At 48.9% G+C, this 25,241-nt stretch overlaps 1 protein-coding gene across 1 annotated transcript; it reads left to right on the top strand.

The window, feature by feature from the left end:
- The first annotated feature begins 12,554 nt into the window (after positions 1-12,554).
- SUMO3 (small ubiquitin like modifier 3) lies at positions 12,555-22,281 on the top strand. The gene is made up of 4 exons (XM_052635799.1): positions 12,555-12,676; positions 17,168-17,296; positions 19,602-19,673; positions 20,986-22,281. The coding sequence occupies exons 1-4, from the start codon at positions 12,656-12,658 to the stop codon at positions 21,076-21,078; spliced, it is 315 nt and encodes a 104-aa protein (XP_052491759.1). The 5' UTR covers positions 12,555-12,655; the 3' UTR covers positions 21,079-22,281.
- Positions 22,282-25,241: the final 2,960 nt, after the last annotated feature.

Here is a 25,241-nt window from a genome sequence, read left to right as displayed (position 1 = left end):
GGAGTCAGGCCACCGGAGGCTGCCCAGGGATCCAGCAGGGAGGGAAAAGGGATAAAATGAAGGATCGCTGACGATTTTTCTGGACCACGGGGGTATTTCCCGGGTTCTGTGGCCAGGAGGAGGGGTTTTCTGCGAAGGTTTGGGCGGGTGCGCTGCCCTCATCGTGCTGCTCCAGGGTTGGGATCTGTCCAGGAGTAAAAGAGCACAAAACCTGGGTTCACCATGGCCTTCGGGCCTCACGGTCCCCTTTTCTCTGGCTAGAGAGACGGGATTTCTCTTGGGGTTTTGCCGCCTGCACTGGCTTGTCACCCCCACACTGGGGGCGCCCTCTGGTGGGAGCTGGGAGATGAAAGAGGAAGAGCACCTTGGAAAGTCACCGCATCGAGTCTCTTGGGTCTGCTCTCTAACCTGCCTCGTTCTAGCCTTGCAGAGTCTTCACAGGTTGCTCACACCGGAAGTCTCTCCTAGTCTTCAGGAGGCTGGTGTGCCGGGGGTAGAGATCTGAGCTCCAGGTGTATAAAGGCATCTGTCCTTCCTCTTCCTGGTCTCCCGCTTGCGTGGTCTCTGCATTAGGTGTGTGGTCTTCTGGTCCTTGTTCTTCTGCATGTCATGTGTCTTTTCTCCCTCTGTCTGCCTTCAAGAAGTCTTCCTTATCTTTGGCTTTCATCACTTTGAACATGATGTGTCTTGGTGTGACTTTTGTATGTTTATTATGCCGCGGCTGCTTAGTCACTTCGGTCGTTTCTGACTCCGTGCGACCCTGTGGACTGCAGCCTGCTAATCTTCTCTGTATACATTTAAATCCTTCTGAATTTGAATCTGTGCCATGGTATCTTTACTTATAGAAAATTCCCAACCATTATTTTTTTCAAATATATCTCATGCCCATTCTTGCTTCTCCTTCTGTGACTCCAGTTGTTGCCAATTGTATGTTGTATGGTGTGAGTGGCTCAGTTGTTTCCAACGCTTTTTGATCCCATGGACTGTGGCTCCCCAGGCTCCTCTGTCCATGGAATTCTCCAGGCAAGAATACTGGAGTGGCTTGCCATGTTAGGCCATTTGAAATCATTGCAGGCTTTTGTTTGCTCTGTTCTGTTGGGGGTGGGGCCCATCTTTCCTCTCTGTTTAGTCTGGGTTATTTCCATGGTCTTATCTCAAAGCTCATGGTTCTTCCCCTTGTCTGTACTGAGTCTCCTTATGAGACTGTTGAAGATCCTTCATCTCTGTTCCCCTGTTTTTATTTCCAGAATTTCCATGGGCCCCTTCTGTCTCCATCTCTGTGCTCAAAGTCTCCACTTTTTTCTTCATGTTATCTTTCCTCTAGAGGCTTAATATAAATTCGGTCTGACAACCCCAGCATTTGAGTCACATCTGAATCTGGTTCTGGTGATTTTGTGTCTTGATTGTGGGAGTTTTTCCTTCTTTTTTGTGTGTCTTGTAATAACTGAGAGAAAGATACTGTCTGGAGGGCAATAGAGACTGCGGTTAACAGTATTTATATCTGGAAATGGACATTTTTCTTCTGTTTGGCTGCTATTGCAGGGGTCAGGCAGCTACGGGGCTGACTGGCTCTGGGTTTTGTGGTTGCCATGGTTACCTTTAGTGCCCACTGACCTCATATTCCTCAGCATCACCCGTGCTGAGGGTGGAGGATGGTTTGCTGGAAGGTTTTTCTCAGTGTCCCCACTCCGCCTGGAACTCCAGGCCTGCCCTGTGCACCTGCACCATGGGGAGGGCCTCTCTCCAGGCTCAGTCCCCTCAGTGTGATGGACCCTCCAGCTTGCTTCTGGGCACTGACTGCTCTGGAATGGGGCGTGGCAGGTTGGGCTCACTGTTGCCGTGATGCAGGTTCACATGGATGCAGATCTCATGTCCTTGCACTTTGGGGTGGGACTTAGTGACCCTGTTTCCTCTCCAGAGACAGAAGACCACCAAAGGGCTGGGCCTGGATGTACTCTGACAATAACGACAGTGAGGTGATACCTTTAAAGACTTTAGGCTCAGACTTCTATACCCAGAAAGCTGTCCTTCTAATATTGAGAGACTTCTGGTGTGGACAAGACAAAGTGAGCATCTATCTGAGGAGCCTGAAAGCTTCAGTCTGAAAGTAAGAGCAGACCGATTGGGGAGAGGACCCTAAACTTAAACACTGGAAAGTCAAAATCCCAGTTTTCTGATGGGTTTAAGAAAAGTTGTAATTTTTAGGTTGTCCAACTTTTCTCATTTGTAGACCGGGATAATGATCATCCCAGCTTTCCACATCCTAGGCAGAACTCACCCTCCACAGGATTTTGCTTCTTGAGTTTTCTTAGAGACCTAATATGTGCTCAAACTTTGTAAATATTCCAAGGTGATGAAAAATAGTACATACAGCTTTCTTTGGCTTCCAAGTTCTCTCTCTATGCATTCAGTTCAGTTCGGTCACTCAGTCGTGTCCGACTCTTTGCGACCCCATGGACTAAAGCACTACAGGCTTCCCTGTCCATCACCAGCTCCTGGAGCTTGCTCAAACTCATGTCTATTGAGTCAGTGATAACATGCAAGCGTCTCATCCTCTGTAGTCCCCTTCTCTTCCAGCCTTCAATCTTTCCCAGCATTGGGGACTTTTCCAGTGAGTCAGTTCTTTGCATCATGTGGCCAAAGTGTTGGAGCTTAAGCTTCAGCATCAGTCCTTCCAATGAATATTTAGGACTGATTTCCTTTAGGATTGACTGGTTTGATCTCTTTGCAGTCCAAGGGACTCACAAGAGTCTTCTCCAATACCACAGTTCAAAAGCATCAATTCTTCAGCTGTCAGCTATCTTTATAGTCCAGCTCTCACATCCATACATGACTATTAGAAAAACCATAGCTTTAACTAGACAGACCTTTGTCAGCAAAGTAATGTCTCTGCTTTTTAATATGCTGTCTAGGTTGGTCATAGCTTTCTTTCCGAGAAGCAAGTGTCATTGCATGGCTACAGTCACCATCTGCAGTGATTTTGGAGCCCAAGAAAATAAAGTCTGTCACTGTTTCCATTGTTTCCCATCTATTTGCCATGAAGTAATGGGACCAGATGCCATGATCTTGAATGTTGAGTTTTAAGCCAGCTTTTTCACTCTCCTCTTTCACCTTCATAAGAGACTCTTTAATTCCTCTTTGCTTTCTGCCATAAGGGTGGTGTCATCTGCATATCTGAGGTTATTGATATTTCTCTCGACAGTCTTGATTCCAACTTGTGATTCATCCAGCCTGGCATTTCGCATGATGTATTCTGCATATAAGTTAAATAAGCAAGATGACAAAATACAGCCTTCATGAACTCCTTTCCCAGTTTTGAACCAGTCTGTTGTTCCATGTCCAGTTCTAACTGTTGCTTCTTGACCTGTATACAGATTTCTCAGGAGGCAGGTCAGGTGGTCTGGTATTCCGATATCTTTAAGAATTTTTTATATTTGCTATGATCCACACAGTCAAAGGCTTTAGTGTAGTCAATGAAGCAGAAGTAGATGTTTTTTCCTGGAATTCTCTTGCTTTTTCTATGATCCAATGGATGTTGGCAATTAGATCTCTGGTTCCTCTGCCTTTTCTAAATCCAGCTTGAACATCTGGAACTTCTCAGTTCACATACTATTGAAGCCTAGCTTGGAGAATTTTGAGCATTATTTTGCTAGCATGTGAGATAAGTGCAATTGTGCGGTAGTTTGAGCATTCTTTGGCATTGCCTTTCTTTGGGATTGGAATGAAAACTCACCTTTTCCAGTCCTATGGCCACTACTGAGTTTTCCAAATTTGCTGACATATTGAGTGCAGCACTTTCACAGCATCATCTTTTAGGATTTGAAATAGCTCAACTGGAATTCCATCACCTCCAGTAGCTTTGTTGTAGTGATGCTTCCTAAGGCCCCCTTGACTTCACATTCCAGGATGTCTGGCTCTAGGTGAGTGATCATACCATTGTGAGTATCTGGGTCATTAAGATCTTTTTTTTGTACCATTATTTTGTGTATTCTTGCCACCTCTTATTATCTTCTGCTTCTGTTAGGTCCGTACCATTTCTGTTCCTTATTGTGCCTATCTTTGTATGAAATGTTCCCTTGGTATCTCTAATTTTCTTGAAGAGATCTCTAGTATTTCCCATTCTACTGTTTTCCTCTGTTTCTTTGCATTGATCATTTAGGAAGGCTTTCTTATCTCTCCTTGCTATTCTTTGAAACTCTGCATTCAGATGGGTATATCTTTCCTTTTCTCCTTTGCCTTTCACTTCTCTTCTCTTCTCAGCTATTTGTAAGGCCTCCTTAGGCAATCATTTTACCTCTTTGCAGTTCTTCTTGGGGATGGTTTTGATCACCACCTCCTGTACAATGTTACAAACCTCTCTCCATAGTTCTTTAGGCACTCTATCAGATCTAATCCCTTGAATCTATTTGTCACTGTATAATTGTAAGGGATTTGATTTAGGTCATACCTGAATGGCCTAGTGGTTCTCCCTACTTTCTTCAGTGCTCCCAGTTCTGTTTTTGCTGACTATATAGTTTCTCCATCCTTGGCTCCAAAGAATGTAATCAATCTGGTTTCAGTATTGACCATCTGGTGATGTCCATGTGTAGAGTTGTCTCTTGTGTTGTTGGAAGAGGATGTTTGCTATGACCAGTGCATTCTCTTGGCAAAACTCTGTTAACCTTTGCCCTGCTTCATTTTGTACTCCAAGGCAAAACTTGCCCATTACTCCAGTTTTCTCTTGACTTCCGACTTTTGCATTCCAGTCCCCTATGATGAAAAGGACATCTTTTTTTTTTGGTGTTAGTTCTAGAATGTCTTGTAGGTCTTCATAGAAGCGTTCAGCTTCTTCAGCATTGGTGGTTGGGGCCTAGACTTGGATTTACTGTGATATTGAATCGTTTGCTTTGGAAACAAACAGAGATCATTCTGTTGTTTTTGAGATTGCACCCAAGTACTGCATTTTGGACTCTTTTGTTGACTGTGAAGGCTACTCCATTTCTTCTAAGGGATTCTTGCCCACAGTAGTAGATAAAATGGTCATCTGAATTAAATTTACTCATTCCAGTTCATTTTAGTTCACTGATTCCTAAATGGTCAATGTTCGTTCTTGCCGTCTCCTGTGTGACTATTTCCAATTTACCTTGATTCATGGACCTAACATTCCAGGTTGCTATGCAATATTGTCATTTATAGCATCGGACTTTACTTCCATCACCAGTCACATCCACAACTGGGCACTGTTTTCTCTTTGGCTCAGCCTCTTCATTCTTCTCTGAGCTACTTCTCCACTGATTTCCAGTCGCATATTGGGCACCTACCAACCTGGGGAGTTCATCTTTCAGTGTCCTCTCTTGTTGCCTTTTCATACTGTTCATGGGGCTCTCAAGGCAAGAATACTGAAGTGGTTTGCCATTCCCTTCTCCAGCGCACCATGTTTTGTCAGAACTCACCACCATGACCTGTCCATCTTGGGTGGCCCTACACACGGCATGGCTCATAGTTTCATTGAGTTAGACAAGGCTGTGATCCAAGTGATCAGTTTGGTTAGTTTCCTGTAATTGTGGTTTCCATCTTGTTTGTCTGCCCTCTGATGGATAAGGGTAAGAGGCTTATGGAAGCTTCCTGGATGGGAGATACTGGCTGTGGAGGAATCTGGGTCTTGCCCTGATGTGTGGAGCCATGCTCAGTAAATCTTTAATCCAATTTTCTGTTGACAGGTGGGGTTGTGTTCCCTCCCTGTAGTTTCTGTTCAGTTCAGTCACTCAATGGTGTCTGACTCTTTGCAACCCCATGGACTGCAGCACACCAGGCCTCCCATCTATCACCAACTCCCAGAACTTACTCAAATTCACATCCATCCAGTCGGTGATGCCATCCAATCATCTGATCCTTTGTCGTCCCCTTCTTCCCCTGCCTTCAATCTTTCCCAGCATCAGGGTCTTTTCCAATGAGTCAGTTCTTCATATCCAGGTGGCCAAAGTATTAGAGTTTCAGCTTCACCATCAGTTTTTCCAATGAATATTCAGGACTGATTTTCTTTAGGATGGACTGGTTGGCCTGAGGCATTAGTGGTTGGGGCGCCTCAGGCCAAACTATGGTAGGGGAAATAGAGACCTCCTTCAAAAGGACTTATGCCAAGACTGTTGTATTCAGTGCCCCGACCCCACAGCAGGCCACTGTCGACTCATGCCTCTGCCAGAGACTCCTGGACACTCACAGACAAGTGTGGCTCAATCTCTTGTGGGGTCACTGCTCCTTTCTCCTGGGTCCTGGTGCACACAAGGTTTTGTTTGTGCCCTCCAAGAGTCTGTTTCCCCAGTGCTGTGGAAGTTCAGTAATCAAATCCCACTGGCCTTCAAAGTCAATTTCCCTGGGAGTTCTAAGTCCCTTTGCCGGATCCAGGTTGAGAAATCTGTTGTGGGCCCCAGCACTTTTGCAACAGTGCGAGAACTTCTTTGGTATAATTGTTCTCCAGTGTATGGGTTGTCAGCTTGGTGGCTCTATGGTGGGGCTCACACGCCTCTCAGATCTGCTGCAGCCAAAGCCCTTGCCCCTGAAGCAGGCTACTGCTGACCCATACCTCCTCAGGAGATGCCTAAACACTCAAAGACCGGTCTGGCTCAGTCCCTTGTGGGCTCCCTGAGTCCTGTTGTGCACAACATTTTGCTTGAACCCTCCAAGTATCTCTGGCTGGTATGAAGTTTGATTCTAAATGCAATTTCAACCCTCCCAGTGTCTTGTTGGGGCTTATCCTTTGCACTGAGTCGTGAAGTATCTTTTTTTGGTGGGATCCAACATTCTCCTGTCGATGGTTGTTCAGCGGTTAGTTGCAGTTTTGGAGTTCTCACAGGAGAAGATAAGCGAATGTCCTTCTACTCCACCATGTTGTAATACAAGGTGCAAGCTTATCGCAAGATTGTTATGTTACTCAGATCTTCTAAATGCTTACTTAGTTTTTGTCATTGTGACATCTTTCAGAAAGAAGATGGACTTTCACACAAATTTTGGTCCAGCCGTCAAGACTGATAACAATACATACACACTAAGAAAGTATGGAAATGTTTATCCCTTACACAAGGAGGCTTTTTGGGGTGAGCAGTGCAGGCCCCTCAAGCTGGTCTAAACATGACTTGAGAGCCAGGAAAGGAGGAGCACCTGGGCTTCTGTTGTGTTAGGGGTGGGGCCTTGATGAGGGTTCCGGCACGGGTAGGTGTCTCCTGTATGGTTTGAACTTCCCACTTGTACCAATTTCCAGGCTTTCTTTTCTGTCCGCTAAGATGTGCGGAGAAAGAAAAGACTCAGGGATGAGGCTTCAAAGATGTCAGCAGTTACCTAGAGGGGTGGGATGCAAGGAGGTGGGAGGGAGGTCCTAGAGGGAGGGGATATATTTATACATACAGCTGATTCCTCTCATTGTACAGCAGAAACTAATACAGAAATATATCAATGACAGATATGCAGATGACACCACTCTTATGGCAGAAAGTGAAGAACTAAAGAGCCTCTTGATGAAAGTGAAAGGAGAGTGAAAAGGTTGGCTTAAAGCTCAACATTCAGAAAACTAAGATCATGGCATCTGGTTCCATCACTTCATGGCAAATAGATGGGGAAACAGTGGAAACAGTGGCTGATTTTATTTTGGGGGGCTCCAAAATCACTGCAGATGGTCATTGCAGCCATGAAATTAAAAGATGCTTGCTCCTTAGAAGGAAAGTTATGACCAACCTAGATAGCATATTAAAAAGCAGAGACATTCCTTTGTCAACAAAGGTCCATCTAGTCAAGGCTGTGGTTTTTCCAGTAGTCATGTTTGGATGTGAGAGTTGGACTATAAAGAAAGCTGAGTGCTGAAGAATTGATGCTTTTGAACTGTGGTGTTGGAGAAGACTCTTGAGAGTCCCTTGGGCTGCATGGAGATCCAACCAGTCCATCCTAAAGGAAATCAGTCCTGGGTGTTCACTGGAAGGACTGATGTTGAAGCTGAAACTCCAATAGTTTGGCCATCTGATGTAAAGGGCTGACTGATTGGAAAAGACCCTGATGCTGGGAAGGATTGAGGGCAGGAGAAGAAGGGGACGACAGAGGATGAGATGGTTGGATGGCATCACTGACTCAGTGGACATGAGTTAGGGTGGACTCCAGGAGCTGGTGATGGACAGGGAGGCCTGGCGTGCTTTAGTCCATGGGGTTGCAAAGAGTCGGACATGGCTGAGCGACTGAACTGAACTGAATTACACTTCAATAATAAATAAAAATTTAAAAATAGTAAAATAGATAATCAACAACAGCCTACTGCAGCGCACAGGGAACTCTACTCAGCACTCTGTAATAACCTATATGGGGAAGAATTGAAAAAGAATGGATATATGGGTATGTAAAACTGAATCAAGTTGCTTTATACCTGAAACTAATACAACATTGTAAATCAACTATACTCCAATATAAAATAAAAATTAAAAATAATAATGGATAAAAAGGGATTCCAATTTTTTCTTTGTGATGATCTTCTGGTCAATAAAGTGAATAACCTAGAACAAGCAAGCAAAAAACAAAAAGAAAAACAGAGTCAGACTCCTATTTGCAGTTTCCTACCTGCCTCTTGGTGGAATGGACCTGTTACTAATGTATTGATAATGTATCTCTTTGATGCTGAGGTTCAAGCTCCAATACTTTTGCCACCTGATGCAAAGAACTGACTCATTGGAAAAGACCCTGATGCTGGGAAAGACTGAAGGCAGGAGGAGAACCGGACAACAGAGGACGAGATGGTTGGATGACATCATCAACTCAATGGACATGAGTTTGAGCAAGCTCTGGGAGATGGTGTTGGACAGGGAAGCCTGGCATGCTGCAGTCCCTGGGGTCACAAAGAGTTGGACACAACTGAGCAACTGAACTGAACCGAATGTATCTCTCATTGTCCATTTGATGCTTTGTGGTTTGAAATGTATTTTATCTGATATAAAAGTTGTTATAAGCTATAGTGAATTTGCCTTTTATTTTTACCTTTTCTTCTACTCTTCAGTTGTATCTCTTACAAACATAGTTGTACTTTTTTGACACATTTGGGAAGCAACTGTCTTTTAAATTGAACAACTTAATCCACTAATATCTAGTGTGATTACTGGTATTTATTTATTCTTGGGTTTCTCAGGTAGTGCTAGTGGTAAAGAATCTGTCTGTCAATGCAGGAGACACGAGAGATGTGAGTTCGATCCTTGGGTTGGGGAAGATCCCCTAAAGTAGGAAATGGCAACCCACTCCAGTATTCTTGCCTGGAGCATCCCCATGGACAGAGGAGCCTGGAGGGCTACAGTCCAAGGAGTCGCAAGGAGTCAGACATGTCTGAGCATCCAAGCACACACACAGCACATGAGGTAGCAGGTCAATAGCCGTTAACAAAACACCATCACTTGAGGCCTCAAGTTCCCTAAAATATCTTCATATACAATATTCAGAATAGAACGTTCATGGAGAAAACCAGAAATCAAATGATCAAAACCAATTATATATTAATAATGAATCCACTGACATTATTAGATAGGTTTAAAAATAACTTTAAATAATATGTTCAAGGAAATAGTTTATGAGATGGAAATCTTCAGCCGATAAGTGAAATCTATACAAAAATAGAAATTCGTAAACAAAAATGCAATTGTTGAAACTAGATGAGTTTAACAACAGATTAGACACAGTGGAAGAGATGATTCTGAACTGGAAGTTAGGTTAGAAGAAAATAGAAGCAGAGGGACTGGATTTTCCCAAGAAAATGAGAAATAACTTTCAAACCACTGCAAGAACACCACATCAACAAAATGGAACCAATTAACATAGTCATTAAAACAGGTAAAAGGAAACAGTAGAAAATAATGGAAGATATTTACGTAGCACTTACATGACTTGCACTCTCCTACCTTCATATAGATTAATGGAATGAGGTGAGTGTTAGTTGCTCAGTCGTGTCCGACTCTCTGCGACCCCATGGACTGCAGCCCACCAGACTCCTCTGTCCATGAGATTTTCTAGGCAAGGATACTGCAGGGGGTTGGGTACCATTATTGAGCCATTTCACAGGGAAGTTGAGGCACAAGTTTTGCATCCAAGGTTACCTGGTTAGTAAAAGCAGCAGAGCAAGGATGAAAGCAAAGGAAATTATACTAGCTGTAAAATGAGAAACTAGAATAGAATATGTAATATAGTAAGAATATATAAACGGTGCTCAGTCACTCAGTCATGTCCGACCCTTTGCAACTTCATGGACTTGAGCCCATCGGGCTCCTCTGTCCACAGAATTTTTCAGGTAAGAGTACTGGAGTGCATTGCCATTTCCTAATCCAGGGCATCTTTCCCAACCCATCACTTGTTTCCTGCATGGGCAGGGTGTTTCTTTACCACTGGCGTCACCTGGGAAGCTGATACATTGTGTGTGCGTGCGAATTAAGTTGCTTCAGTCGTGTCTGTTTGCAACCCCATCATACCAATCATCAAATACCTGAAAAGGAAAACCACTTCCTGTCTTTCGGGGATCTTCACCCCTCAGAAAAAGTCTTTTCTGTTTTGGCAGCTATCTGGTGTCTTCAGATTTTTAAAATATTTTTATACACATTTTCTGGTTGTTCAAAACCATAATAGTTTTATAATTTGCTTCATAAAAAACTCAACATATAAACATATTTTTCCTGTTATCAACCTTTTTTTTACACATTTAATAGTGGCATAGCTGTTCATTATATGAATGAACTGTAGTTTAATTCCTTTTGTAACACATTTAGATACTGTATTTCATCAATTCTAACCTGTAACCTGCATAGTTTAATGTGTCTGTGTTAAAGGATACAATGTCATATTTTATAGCTGCTGGTGTCTTAAGAGTCACTGATGGGTCCGAACACTGCCTATCTGAAACTACACCACAGCCAGTCGTCTGGGGGCAGGGGGTGATTCTGGTCCCAGATGTCCACCTCTGTCCTGGAAGGGGCAGGATCGAGAGACTCCCTTCTCCAGGAAGCACCCCTTGAGCTGGCCACTGTGCCAAGATCCTCTGGAACACCGCTGGTCACATTCCAGGATGACAGGGGCCCAACTTTTGGACCTGGCTGAGATGGGAGCTCAGGTCTGACCACACCTGTCAACTGAGAGACTTAGTCTGTGATGTGGCAGCTCCATTCTGGGGCGCTCTTTCCCCCTCTCCCATTGATTTTGACAGTGTTTTGTCAGCGTTCTCTTTTCTCAAATAATTAAAAAATATTATTTCGGCTGCTTCAGGTCTTAGTTGTGGCGCATCTTCTTTGCATCACTCGGGAGCTTTCCTGGCACCTCATGCAGGCTCACATCCAATAGGATCTTAAGTTTCCCCAACCCAGCAATCAGCATTGCCTGCATTGCAAGGCAGATTCTTAACCACTGGACCACCAGGGAAGTCCCAAGAAGTGAATTTTTAAGAGTCAAAAAGGGTTAGATTAAGGTCCATGAAAACTTGGCTTTATGGCCTTTCGATATTGACAGGAAATGCGCTAAACCCAATGGGCTAGATCACTGTCTCCCCAGGTGCTCAGCTTCCACTGGCCAGGCTCAGAAGGACCCTGAAGGGGGCTGGACAAGGGGAGAGGAAGGAGCCACACACATTCAGGGAGCACAGATCGCAAAGTGGATGGAACTAGAGGCTTTCCACCACCCCGAGGCCCTCTTAGAAAGGCCTCTTGATGCCTCTGTTCAGCCGAAGCTCAGGGTGGAGGCAGCGGACTTTGGAGCCTGCGTGGCCTTGCTGAATGAACACACCATATGTCCTTTGTGGACGGAGCTGCCAGGTGGGTCGGCCTGGTAGGCATTCTTCCTCACTCCCACTTCCTCATGACCTGACCTTCGGGCTCCTCAGTGGAGGTTAGCTGGCTTTTCCTAGTAGCGTTGGGTCCCTTCCAGAGCAGCTCTTTCACTCAGGTCTCCTGGGGCCACTGTGGAGGTGGTTCTCCTGGCTGGCTTTATTTTCCTTGTTTCCTTCTGAGGAAGGCACGCACTATACGGGAGTCAGTGAGTGCAATGGGGTTTGGCTGGTGGAGCTGCGGTAGGCGAGTGGCCAGTTTGGGAGACGGGGACTGAAGAGGTGAACCGGCCATTCTCAGGCTACAAGATCGGGTGTCAGGCCTCATGGCTTGGATCTCTGTGCACCCTTGGGGGTCCCAGTGCGCCCCCTCGGGGTCCCCGCGCGCCTTCCAGCGGCTCCCCGGACCCTCGCGGCTCCGGGCACCTCTGAGTCCCAGCGCCCCCTGCCCCACCGCTTACCCCTCGCCACCCCAGCTGCCCTATGCACCGCCCCTGACCTCGACCCTAGCTGCTCTGTGCGCTCCCCGAGTCGCAGCGCGCCCCTACTCCTCCAGCGGCCCCAGGCCTCGCTGCCCGGAGCACCCCCGAAGGCCAGACGCCTGACCGCGCAGGACCCGCCCGGTGACGCATTTCCAACAGCCAGGAACCCTGGCCGACCGGGCACGCGCCCGACGGCCGGGAGCGCGCCTCGTGCACGCGCGACTGCCACGTGACCCTCGCCGGCCAACCTGCGCGCAGGGATTTGGGGGCAAAGCGCGGCCCCGCGAGCAGTTGCGGCGGGAGAGCGGCGGGCCGAGAGCGTGAGTCGCTCGCCTGGGGCTGCCTGCCGTCCCGCTGCCCTCCGAGCGCAGCCATGTCCGAGGAGAAGCCCAAGGTAAGGGCCGGCGGGTGGGGGTCGGGCCGGACTCAGCCCCCACGCCCGCGCCGCCCCCGCGCCCGCGCTCCGGGCCCCGCCGCCCTCCGCCGCCGGCCGCTGGGACCTGTGCCGAGCCGCGCCGCTGGGCCTCCCCTCCCCCCTTCTCCCTTCACCCCTCCCCCACGCCGCCGTGCCCCGCTCTGTTCCCCTCCCCCCGCCCGGTCTCGCGCCCCGCCCTCCTTCCAGGCCCCGCCCCTTCCAGGCCCCGCCCCTACCCAGACTCCGCCCTCGCGTTCCGACTCCGCCCAGCTCCTGCGTCCACTGTTCGAACTCCACCCCTCGGCTCCAACCCGGCCCGCCGTGCGGGGAGCCCCGCCCCGTTGGCCCGAGTCTGGGAGAGCCGGAGCTTCTAGTCTGGAGCCTTTCCATCCGCCGACATCGCCCGCGTCCCCAAACCCTGTCTGGGGCCGTCCCTCCCCAGGACCTCTTCCTTCGCCAGGACCCTCCCTAACTATGCCCCTCACGGGGACCGGCCAGCCTGGGCTCTACTGCCCCACGTGCGCGTGGTCCCCTCCTCAGTCCTCGCTGCGGAGCGCCGAGAGGGCGCAGGCTGGGCAGGGGCTCCGAGAGGCCTGACTTGTCTGGATCCACTGCGGCCCCTTGGGTGTGCGCCCATCCCGCGTCGCCGCTGCCGGGTGTGCGCTCTGCAGTCTGGTGCCCTGGCCGGCAATCCTCGCGAAGGTCCGCGGTCGTGAACATTAGTCTTGGAAATGGGTTTCTGGAGCTTTTCGTCTGCACTCTTGCTCTGCGCGCAGCCTCTCTCTTACCCCGCTGCTGTTGCTTGGAGATCGCACCCTAGTGCGTACGGGAGGCAGAGCCGGGCTGGTTGCGCCTGCACGGAGCCCCTGGACGGGATCCCACGGTGGGGCCCCGGTGGACGCTGCCCTTTCCGCCCTGGAGCCTCCTTGGAGCTGCCTTTGCTTTTCCGGTGGGGGTGGGAGCAGATGTAACTGCCTTTCCTTATGCCCTCTAGGTGGTCTCCTCTTCCCGAGTTTAAATGCAGTGAGATAGTGAAATACGCCCAATACTGATCCTTTGGGTGTAACACTCCCCCGTGTTCAATGTCCAAGGCCTAGTTCAGTAGAATTAACTTGTTTTAACTGCTTCCAAGATAGCAAGCTGGTTGTGCCTCACGCCCCACCCTTGTCTTCGGTGGCCTCGGTTCCTGCCGGGCTGCTCTGGCTCAGATATGCTCTCTCCTTCGGGCCTGGAGGGGAGGGGTAGGAGGCACACCCCAGGCCATCTTGGTGCAAAGAAAACCTTGTGGACCAGTTGGGAAGACAGTTTCCCTCCCCTGGAGAGTCCAGGTAGGGGACTGACCGGGTGAACCCTGCTCTGGTTTTCAGGGTTTCTTCCTTCCCTTTCCTTTTTCCCAAGTTTTGATGATTAGGGACTCACCCCGGGTCTGGCCTTCCTCTGCCTGGTTTGTAGCCACCGCCCTCTTTCTGTTTGTGTTCTGGTCCCTGCATCTCTCTGTTTTAAACACACCCATATTTTTTCGTTAAAGTAAATGCATCATCTGTCTGTGTGCAAAAGAATGAAGTTGGACCCTTCTCAACACTAAATGCGAAAATTAAGTCAAGATGGATCAAAGACCTAAATGTAAGAATTAAGACAATATAACTTTTAGGTGAAAGCATAGGACAAAAACTCCACGACATTGGACTTGGTGGTGATTTCTTGATTATGACACCAAAGACACAGGTGTCATGAAAAAAAAATGACTTATGAAAATTTAAATATTTTATACATCAAAAGACACTGATAAAAGAACAAGGTAAAAATGCAACCACAGAAAAGGGAGATGATATCTTCAAACCACTATCAACCCAAGGAAACCTACAGAAGACTGCCAATAAAGTAATTTGGGGTGTTAGGAATTGTGATTTGGGAGACACAGATTTGGGTAAACCAAAGAGCTTTCTGGGTAAGAGAAAGAATCAGGGGCCTACAAAGGCAAGAGCCACAAGGTTGAACTCTGACATAAAAGAAATGTGTGTCCCGAAGGCCCGAAGGGGTGGCTGTCACGTGTTGTTTCAGGGTCAGGGTCCCACAGGCGTCTCGAGTTTTGGGCAGGTATCCTGGATGCTTCGTCAGGATAGGATGTGGTCACAGGTCAAACTCCATCCTGGTTGAGATGAGCGTGAGTCCCGTCCTCAGTGGTCTCTGGGTTCTGTCTGAGGGGCTCTCTGAGCAACACCGACTCCCTTTTGATTTTCCTTCTACATGGCATATCATAAAGGATCAATATTTAGACTATATAGAGAACTCCTAAAACTCAACAAGAAAATAACTGACCTCATTAAAATAATGATCAAAAAAACCTGAATAGACATTTCTCCAGAGAAGACATACGAATAGCCAAGAAGCTCATGGAATGATGCTTGACGTCACTGATCATCAGGGGAATGCAAACAGCTACGGCGAGATGCTGCCTGACGCCCATTAGGATGGCTCCTTTAAAAACCAAAGCAGAGAGCAGCAAGTGCTGGAGAGGGTGCGGAGAAGTTGGAATTGTTGGTGGGAATGTCAAATGATGCAGCTGCCATGGAAGAGAGAATGGAAGTTCCTCAAAGAATTAAAAGCGGAATTTCCATATGATCCAGCAGCTCTACTGCTGGGTGAAAGTGTTACTGGCTCAGTGATGTCCAGCTCTGTGGACCCACAGACTATAGCCTGCCAGGCCCCTCGTCCATGGAATTCTCCAGGCAAGAATAACTGGAGTGGGAGCCATTTCCATTTCCAGGGGATCTTCCCAACCCAGGAATCAAACCCAGGTCTCCTGCATTGCAGGCAGATTCTTTACCACCTGAGCCACCAGGCAGGCCTGGTCTATTCAGGCTTAAAAAAGAAGGAAATCTCGACCCTTGCTACATCAGGGATGACCCTGGAAGACATTATTATGCTGATGGATGTAAGGCAGTCACAAGAGGACATATACCGAAATTCCACTTAGAGGAGGTCCCTAGAGGAGTCAGACTCATGGAAGCGGAAGAATGGTGGTTGCCAGTCGCTGGGGGGAGGACGAGTGAGGGCTTCATGGGGACAGAGTTTCAGTTTTATAAGATGAAAAGAGTTGTAGAGATGGATGGTGGCGGTGGTTGTATTTTATACTACAAACTGTACACTTAAAAATGGCTGAGGTGGTAAACTTTATGTGTATTTTAACACAGTGAATAAGCAGCAAAGAAATAAAAGAATAAATGGATAGGAAATCATATCTGTAAATGCAAGGAGGTACCCTGGATTGGATTCTGGAACAGAAAAATGGTATTAGTGGAGAAAAATTGTGAAATACAAAACAGAGAAAGAGTATTAGTGGAAAAACTGGTAAAATACGAAAAAGCTTGCAGTTCTGTCGCTAGCGGTGTGCTAGCGTTGCGTTCTTGGGTAGGAGGCACACTGCAGCGCGTGAGATGCTAACACCAAGGAGACCCAGTGGGGCGTGTAGGAGCGCTCTGCCTCTGTATGGCAACTTTTTTGGAAATGTGGGATTTTTAAAAAATAAAACCTTTATTTGAAAAGATGAAAAAGCAAAAGCATCCTTGGTTTCTGGGGAGTGGTGAGGTGCTGATTGTGGGACCCCCCAGCTTCATCAGATGGGGGCTCGTTGCTAGAGTCTCGCCTACTGGGACCACTTCTCAGAGCCAGTCTGAGCTCCCCTACTCTGGCTCCAGGGGCCTCCTTTCCTTTTCCCTCCACGTGGCGGGGAGCAGGTCCCAGGGCTTGGACGGGGGAGCGGTGGGGAAGGAGAGCCCCAGGAAGAGGAGAACTTGGCCGGGACAGCACACAAACCCGCTTTGGGCTCCATCCAGACGATGCAGATTGACTTAGGTCAGCTTCATCATTTTGTGAAAAAGCAGAGACTCCTCTTTTCCCCAGCAGTGTGCTCTCAAAACACCAGCTTCTTGCACCAACTTCCAGTAGTTTCCAAGGACCAGAGACCTTGTTGATTGCTCAGCAGCTTGGAGCGTCCCATGGGTCATGTCAGGATGGGATAGGGCGGTGACCCCATTCAGGTGGGACTGGCGACCCAGGACACACTTGAAGGTGGCCCTCCCTGGGAGGCAAGCAGGGAAGCCGTGGACAGTCTGGACCCTGAGCCACTGCGCAGCCTGCTGTTCTGGCCAGAAACGTCTCTGGTGTCTGACTCACCCTCACACTTGAGTATAAGTCACTTGTGCTCCACTCTAAGAGCAACCTTACAACAAAGCCGGGTCTTCTCTCTCTTGTTTTCTGGTGTTACGCAGACTTTTTTCCCCTTAAGCCGACGTTTGTGACAAACGCGAGGTTGGCAGGGCATTTGCCTGACTCAGCAAATAGAAGTTACAAGTCAGTTCGGTATAGGAATACGACAGACACACCAGTGACTGAATTGCTGGGGACGTTTAGGAAGCAGTGGTGGTTGTGGGCCGACAGATGGAGGCTCAGATGCATGTCTCTTTGCAGGAGGGAGTGAAGACGGAGAACGACCACATCAACCTGAAGGTGGCCGGGCAGGACGGCTCCGTGGTCCAGTTCAAGATCAAGAGACACACACCGCTCAGCAAGCTGATGAAGGCCTACTGCGAGCGCCAGGTGTGGGGAGGGGTGGTGGAATGTGCGTGCAGGGGCCTGTGTGTGTGCTCATGTGTGGCCAGGCTGGCCGGGCTTCCCCAGGCGGGGCAGCTGTCTGGTGCTGTTGGAATCTGAGCAGTGGGTTCTCACGGATTCCATCCCTCCTCCTCCGTGTCTGTGGAGACACTGCCCTGGCAGTTTGCTCCAGACACACTTAATCGGTTCAGTTCAGTTCAGTCGCTCAGTCGTGTCTGACTCTTTGTGACCCCATGAACCGCAGCACGCCAGGCCTCCCTGTCCATCACTAATTCCCGGAGTCCACCCAAACCCATGTCCATTGAGTCGGTGATACCATCCAACCATCTCATCCTCTGTCCCCTTCTCCTCCTACCTTCAATCTTATCCAGCATCAGGGTCTTTTCAAATGAGTCAGCTCTTTGCATCAGGTGGCCAAAATACTGGAGCTTCAGATTCAACGTCAGTCCTTCCAATGAACACCCAGGACTGATTTCCTTTAGGATGGACTGGTTGGATCTCCTTGCAGTCCAAGGGACTCTCAAGAGTCTTCTCCAACACCACACTTCAAAAGCATCGTTCTTCGGTGCTCAGCTTTCTTTATTGTCCAATTCTCACATCCATCACTTCCCTTTATTTACTGCTTTACAAGACAAAGCCGCCTCACTGGCGCCCTCCCATGGTGATCAGAGACAGTGACGCCCAGCGCGCATGCGTGGGGGGGGGTGTGGGGTGTGGGGGTGTGTGTGTGGGGGGTGGGGGGGTGGGGTGTGTGTGGGTGTGGGTGTGTGTGTGGAGGGGTTTGTGTGTGGGGGGTGTGTGTGTCAGACTGTGCCCTGGGGCCCCTGGTGCTCTCCACAGGAGCCAGTCCTCTGAGGGGGATTCGGAAATCCTTGACCTTAGTTTCCATCCTTAGCTTTGATAACCCTTGCCTTGGCCTGTTTGTTGTTACTATTAAAAACACCTAAAAAAGCTCCATGCCTTCCTCTTTTTCTCCCCTCTTTTCAGGCTTTGCTCTTCAGAGGAGGTCACTGTCATTTCCAGCTTTTTTTTTTTTTTTCCACTTTTTCTTGGTAAATATACTTGTGCTTCTGTTTCGTAAATTTTGGATCTTGGAGGCTATTTTTATCTGTGAAAGGTGGGACTTCCGCTCTGACCCGTGGTCCACACAGCCAGCCTCTGCCCCCGTACCCAGCCCCCTCCCTGCACCCAGCCTGCTCTGGAATCTGCTGCTTTTGTGACCAGGCAGCCACCCCAGCCGCATAGCAGGCTGTGCTTATTGCTGGCTCTTGTCTGAGTCCTGTTGTTCTTGGTCTGGTGGTGGCTGTGTGTGTCGATTTCAGGGTGTCCCGTCGTGACTTTATGCCCTGCATTTCCTGCTGTGCTGCACTGTCTCCCACCCGGGCCCCTCCCTCCTGCCCCTCCTGGGCTGCTTCTCTGCGGTCCTCCAAGAGCCTCCCGGGAATCCTGCCCACGTCCTCGGCCCCCCGTCCTGGACTAATCTTTCTGGACTAATCTTCCTGTCTTGATAAAGCATATCTTCCAGTATCTTGCTCAGAAAGCATATGAAGAATACTGCTGCTCTGAACGTGATTTGCTTTATAAACCGTCACACTTGAGTAATTTGACTGCACGTAAATTTCTAAGTTGAAATTCATTTTCCTCTTTTGGAGTTCCTGCATCATATTCTTCTAGTTTCCCCCATTTGTGTGAAAAGTTCAGTGACGCTCTGATTCTCGGTCCTTTGTTGTAATGTGGTTTATCTCTGCTAGCTTTCAGGACTTTATTCTTGGGCTTTTACGCAGGCAGTTTTGTCTTAGACTCTTCTGGGCATGTTCTCGGCCTTTTGGTCTAGAAGCTCAGTTCAGTTCAGGAACTGGACCTTCTGTCAGTCAGAGACAGTTTGTGTCCCTCTCCAGTGGGATTCCATCCGATTTAGTCACCTGTGCCAGGTGTGTGCATCTGGGTCATTTCCTCCAGCTGTGCATGGGGTTTGTCGCTGTTGGTCTCCTTTCTGGGAGGTTTTCTCGACTTTGTGTTCCCACTTTTTATGGGTGGTCTTGTGTCTGTCATGATTTCTGATTTTCAAAAGTCCTTGTTCTTTACTGTTTTTTGTGGCTCCCTTTTCTGGGGGGGACTCTGTTGTTTTCTAGTTGCTTCAGAGCTTCAGGCCCACTGGTGAGACTTTGTAGTCAACTGGGTCATAAACCTGTGTATTCACAAGTCTGGTGTTTTGATGAATGTGTGATTCTTTTTGAACTAATGTGTTAGCAGGAAATACTTACAGAGTGATAACTGCTTTTCTTTTCAGGGCTTGTCAATGAGACAGATTCGATTCAGGTTTGATGGACAACCAATTAATGAAACAGACACCCCAGCACAGGTAGGAACCCAGCAGGTCGGCACTCAAGGGCTACTCCGACCTGTGTGTGGCAGCTGCCAGCAGGCACGCTCACGTTTGAGAGTTACTGATCGCTGTTCATATGGAACACTGTACATTTTCTTTCCTTTTTTTTTATTCGTAGCCTGCTGCATGGCTTATAGTTCCTGACTAGGGATTGAACTAACGCCCCTGCAGTGGAAGCACAGAATCCTAACCACTGGATGGCCAGTGAATTCCCCTTACATTTTCTTAACAGCTTAGATTATTAGATTTTGTAATTTTGAGGTTTAGTTTTCAAATGAGAAAAATGTACTTTGTCAGCCTCATCTGTGTTGGGAGAAGGAGCATAGGGGCTGGGTTCTAGCTGAGGTGGTCCAGGGTCACAGCCGAGGCCCAGCGTCCTCACCCCCGACCCCACCCCCACCCCTACTCCAGGTGAGCTGGGCAGATATGATCACCACCGCGTGTTGTCGGGACACTGGCCCTGCAGCGTTAGTCTGCAGCTACATTCCCGCCTCCATCTCCTGCCCTCTGAGCACTGACGCCAAGGGGCATGAGTGGAGAGGGGTGCAGCGTGCTCCGTTTCCTCCAGCATCAGCCACCACGTGCAGCTCTGTCAGGTCCGCGCGTCGCTCCTCGTGGAGGGAGAGCCTGGGGTCCAGGCTGCACCCCTGTCACTTGTCAGCCAGACGACTGTGGGGTTGAGCGTGGGGAGAATCAGCCAGGCTTCAGTGTGAAAGGGCTGCTCTGTAGAGGTTTCATCTCTGCTCCTGTGGGGAGCCGCATGCCCCTTACACAGAGGGAGGGGGCAGCCGTGGGCTCCCCCAGCCTCTGCGCTGATGTGCGTGCTGGGTCATGTCTGCAACAGGAGTCCTCCCCCTGCCCTCCCACCCCCCTCAGGGGTACTGCTCTTGATTTCTGAGCAGGATGCTACTCGATGGGATGGGGAGGCCAGCAGGGACCCCTTTCTTTGGGATGGAGTTGGCTTTGGCAGCACCTGTGTGGACTCCACCCCTCACCTCTGAGGTCCCCAGGATTCAGCGCTTCTGGTCACTCCTAGCTGAAATCTGATTTTGTATACTTCTCAGTAAAGCTTGAGACACTTTGCTTTTAACGGGACTTAGTTTCTCTGTCAGTCAAGGCCCTAGTGTTGTGGATTCTGTTAGGAGAACTTGGGGAAGAAGCGGGCTAACTGGAAAGCCATAGCTGAGTCTCTGTCCTCATGTGCCGACTTGAGGGAGGGCTCAGGTGCGTGGGGGCGGGTCCCCCCCCCCAGCACGAGAAAACACTGACACGCCTTCTGTGCCTGCAGCTGGAGATGGAAGACGAGGACACCATCGACGTGTTCCAGCAGCAGACGGGGGGCTCCAGGGTGGCCAGCTGCCTCTCGGGGAGCGGCCTCTAGAGCCCCCATCCCCTCGTGGCACTGTGCTGTGTTTGCTATTGAACAGTGGACGTGTGGCCAAGCCCATCAGCAGGGAGGCTCGGACACCGAGGACATTCCCCAGAAGGACTTTGCTCTGATGCACTTGAGTGCTGCCGTGGTGATGGTCCCTAGCCTCCCTAGGCCCATCACCTGGTACCTGTGTTTGGGTAAAATGCATGGTGAGGGACTTGGGTTTTGTTTTTACTTTTTTGTTTTTTCTCCCTCCTATGACATTTTCTCCAAGCTTGTGGCCTGAATGCCTGCTTTCTGTCTAGATGGGGATCTCACCCCAGGTGTTGACCCTCCTCATTCCAATCATGGAGAGAACGTCACTACTCTGGGGGTGCTTCTGTGGGGCGAGTTTTGGGGTCATGGTTGGTATGGGAGATACACTTTCACTTACTATTTCTTGCGGGCACAGGTTTTTTTAATGCTAAATATTAAAAACGTAAGCTTTGCCAGAGCATAGTAAAGTTGAAGGGAAAATACTGGAATGTTTCTTATAAGGTAAGAAGTTTGTCAGTAACACAGCCCTGGGTGGGGTCTGGGGCCCTGGACCCATTGCCACCAACTGCCGGTGACGCTGCTTGGACACAACAAAAATGGGCTTTTCCCCATTTCTTAACAGAGAAGAAAGTAAGTCCCACACGTCTGCTGTGGTCACAGTGCCAGGGCCTCAGATTTCCTCCAGTATTTGCTTCTGATGAGTAACAATGGTCTGTATGTAAACAAGGAAGATAGAATATTGCTGATTTTGCTGGTATGTTTTTGTGTAAAAGAGCTGCTTCAGAGTGTGGCTACAAGTGAGAGATGCCCCCGGGTTCTCCCCGAGCACCGTGCTCTGCTCCCCAAGTTGGTATGGAGCTTACGTTACGTGTGATTTCAGTTCTGTGCATTTTGGGGTCTGTTTTGGTTAACCTCTAATGATTGTCCTGTTGCCCTTCCATGTGGACTCACTCCTGTCTGCTGGCCCCTGGCTGCCTGTTTTGGTCGCCTGGGCAGGACAACCACCATCATCTCCTGCTCGCCTGAGACCTTGCTGGAGAAGTCTGCACTTCCTTTGTACCTTGCTGTTTGGGCACAGGCAGGGTGTCTGCGGCTCTGTTGTGTTTATTCCCCAATTTGTACATTATTTGTTGTCCTTTACTACTGTCAACAGTAAATATAGTTTGGTATTCTGTCTCTCGGCTCCTATTCTATACTGCATTTGGAGATTGGACATCCTGTCACGTTCAGTATTTGCAGTGACTCTTCAGCAAGACCACTCCGACTTCCATCTGAAGGCTGGCTCATCTCCCGTACTCCTGCAGGCTGTGACATCCCTGCCGAGGCCGCCCCCTCCCCTGCAGAGCCCTCCTCCCTCTCTTGGGCTCCTGGAGGGGTTACCATGACTCTGGGCTTCTTGATATTTTTCGTGTTTGAATGTGAGACTGTCTTCCTTTGTGCGGTGCAGCTGACAACTTGCTCCCTCATCTGTTTTGAAATGGAAGTGAGTTGACACTGTTTTGGAAACGTCTGTGTTGCACTGTGATACTGTATCAGGGTGGTTGGGGAGGTAAGCACAGGCTGAAAGCTCAGGGGCAGCGAGCACGTGACTTGCTTACGGCAGCAGCAGACAGCATGGCCCAGAGAAGGTGTGTGTGGGGGGGGCGGTTGTGGAGCCCAGGAAAGCAGGCCCTGTGCTCGTGGGGAGGGTCACATGTCGGTTTCTGGGGAGCCCTAGTGCAGTGCTGCCTGAGTCCTACCCCCAGCATCTGCGTGACAAGCAGGCAGTGTCCTGGAGTTTGTCTTTTTATCTTAGAAATGTGTGCAGATGGTGTATTTAGAATAACAGATCTGCTGATATATTAAAATATTGTTACGTTAAATCAGCTCCTAGAATCACTGGGTTAAACTAATGCTTCAGTAGGAGACAGGCTCGTCTTTACTGATTCTACTATGGGTGCCCTGGGTCCCAGCTGGCACTTTCCCAGTTTCAGTACCAAAACCCCACACCCCAGGACCCCTTGGCCCCAGGCACATGGGTGGTGCCGGCTTGGCTGGGGTGCACAGGTGGGAGTGCACCCATTAATCTCAGCGGCTCCATGACACAGCTTTTATGGAAAGAATCTGCAAAAAGCAGACCCTTTTTATACCTCAGAACTTCAATTCCCAAAGAAACTAGTTCATTCTGAACTTGCTGGTCTGTCCAGTGGGTGAAAGCCTGCAAGTATCACATACCAGGTGCTCGGAACCCTTCGGACACCAGGACCAGCTGACCTGAGCTGAGCATTGCCAGATATAGCGAATAAAACACAGGATGCCTAGTCTCAACTTGAATCTCAGCAAGGATGCACGGAGGGGAGTGTAAGTATCCTTGAAGTGAGCCTGACCCACCAGCCACAGGAAGGTGAGACTTCCATTATGTTCAGTTCAGTTCAGTTCAGTTCAGTCGCTCAGTTGTGTCCGACTCTTTGCGACCCCATGAATCGCAGCATGCCAGGCCTCCCTGTCCATCACCAACTCCCGGAGTTCACTCAGACTCCCGTCCATTGAGTCAGTGATGCCATCCAGCCATCTCATCCTCTGTCGTCCTTTTCTCCTCCTGCCCCCAATCCCTCCCAGCATCAGTCTTTTCCAATGAGTCACCTTTTTGCATGAGGTGGCCAAAATACTGCAGTTTCAGCTTTAGCATCATTCCTTCCAAAGAACACCCAGGGCTGATCTGCTTCAGAATGGACTGGTTGGATCTCCTTGCAGTCCAAGGGACTCTGCAGAGTCTTCTCCAGCACCACAGTTCAAACGCATCAATTCTTTGGCGCTCAGCCTTCACAGTCCAACTCTCACATCCATACATGACCACAGGAAAAACCATAGCCTTGACTAGATGGAAGCACCTCATATTTTGGGTTTTTGTCACTTGATACTAATCCTGGTACACAGTGCTGAACAAACTGTGAACACACACTGCTACAACAGAATGACCTCAAAGACAGCAAGTGACAGACGTGGGTGCAGTTCAGAAAACACCCAGCATCTAATGGGTGCTGTTGTCTGAGCCACATGTTGATCATAGTACTTTTCATCACCTGCACTTCTGCCCCGTTTCAAGAATTGTTTAGTTGCCCTCTGATCCCTGACCTGCATGGGGGGATGGGGTGTAAGCTGGATCACAGAGAAGGAAACTACTTGAATGCGAGATGGAAACCTCAGGAGTATTTGCAAACCCATTACTTTTTGGAACTGTTTAAAAGTAGTGTTTTCATATAAATCACAATGGTCATTTGAGAAGACAGTGTCAGGCTGAATTTTTGTTGATGCCTCTACTGCCATACATGCATCATTGTGAGGTTTATTTGCACGGTTTTATTCAACTCAATAGATGCTTACCACATCCAGGAACACAGGAGACAAAAACTCCCTGCCCTCATGGGACATGTTTCTGGGTAAAGAAGACAAATAATAAGTTGTATATATATTATACTAGAAAACTCCACAGGGCATAATGTAGAAAATTCTACACAACAGTATGTTGGAATAAGTGTTGTGAAGATAAAAACTTTTAGGAATGGGGTTCTAAGAAGTACAATAGAGGAACAGATAGATCAATGGGCCAATCAGCTGTAGAACCACCATGAATAATAATGAAAAAAGGACTCATCCTAGTGACCTGATACACATTAGTCAGTGGAGAAGTCAGAGCAGCGGGAGTGGATGCTGGCTTCTTGAGGCAGAGGACTAGGGGAAGACCGAGGTGGCCGCTGCCTGGGGCGTGCGGGGCGTGGGGCGGTGGGCTGCGGTTGTGCGGGAAGCCCGTCCACCCTGGGGTCGGGGGGTGTCTGGCTGCTGCTCTGCTCCCTCCTCGGTCTCCAAAGCTCCTCTCCAGGCCAAGCTGAACCCAGACTGACAGAGCATAAAACGGCCACAATCGCTAATCCAACTTTTTCAAACCTAAAACCGTGTGAGAGTCGTCATCGAGCACCAACCGCTCTCCGCGTGGATGTTCTCGCCTTAATTGCAGTTGCGCCTGAAAGTCACCGCCTCTGAACTGCGCGGGTGACGTCGCAGGAGCCCCAACACGGTCCCAGGTGCACCCCATAAACAATCTGAACGACACCCGCTCACACGGCCCGCGAGAGGCCGCCCTACCCACTCGCCCTTCC

This window comes from Budorcas taxicolor, chromosome 1, assembly GCF_023091745.1.
Source record: "Budorcas taxicolor isolate Tak-1 chromosome 1, Takin1.1, whole genome shotgun sequence".
NCBI lineage: Eukaryota > Metazoa > Chordata > Mammalia > Artiodactyla > Bovidae > Budorcas > Budorcas taxicolor.
This window is presented reverse-complemented; position numbering and strand designations above follow the sequence as displayed.

Excerpts from the sequence above, each read along its gene's own strand:
- SUMO3 (XM_052635799.1), top strand. The coding sequence starts at position 12,656 with ATGTCCGAGGAGAAGCCCAAG. Across the intron at positions 17,297-19,601 it reads AGGCCTACTGCGAGCGCCAG|GGCTTGTCAATGAGACAGAT; the intron begins GTGTGGGGAGGG and ends TTTTCTTTTCAG. Across the intron at positions 19,674-20,985 it reads AAACAGACACCCCAGCACAG|CTGGAGATGGAAGACGAGGA; the intron begins GTAGGAACCCAG and ends CTGTGCCTGCAG.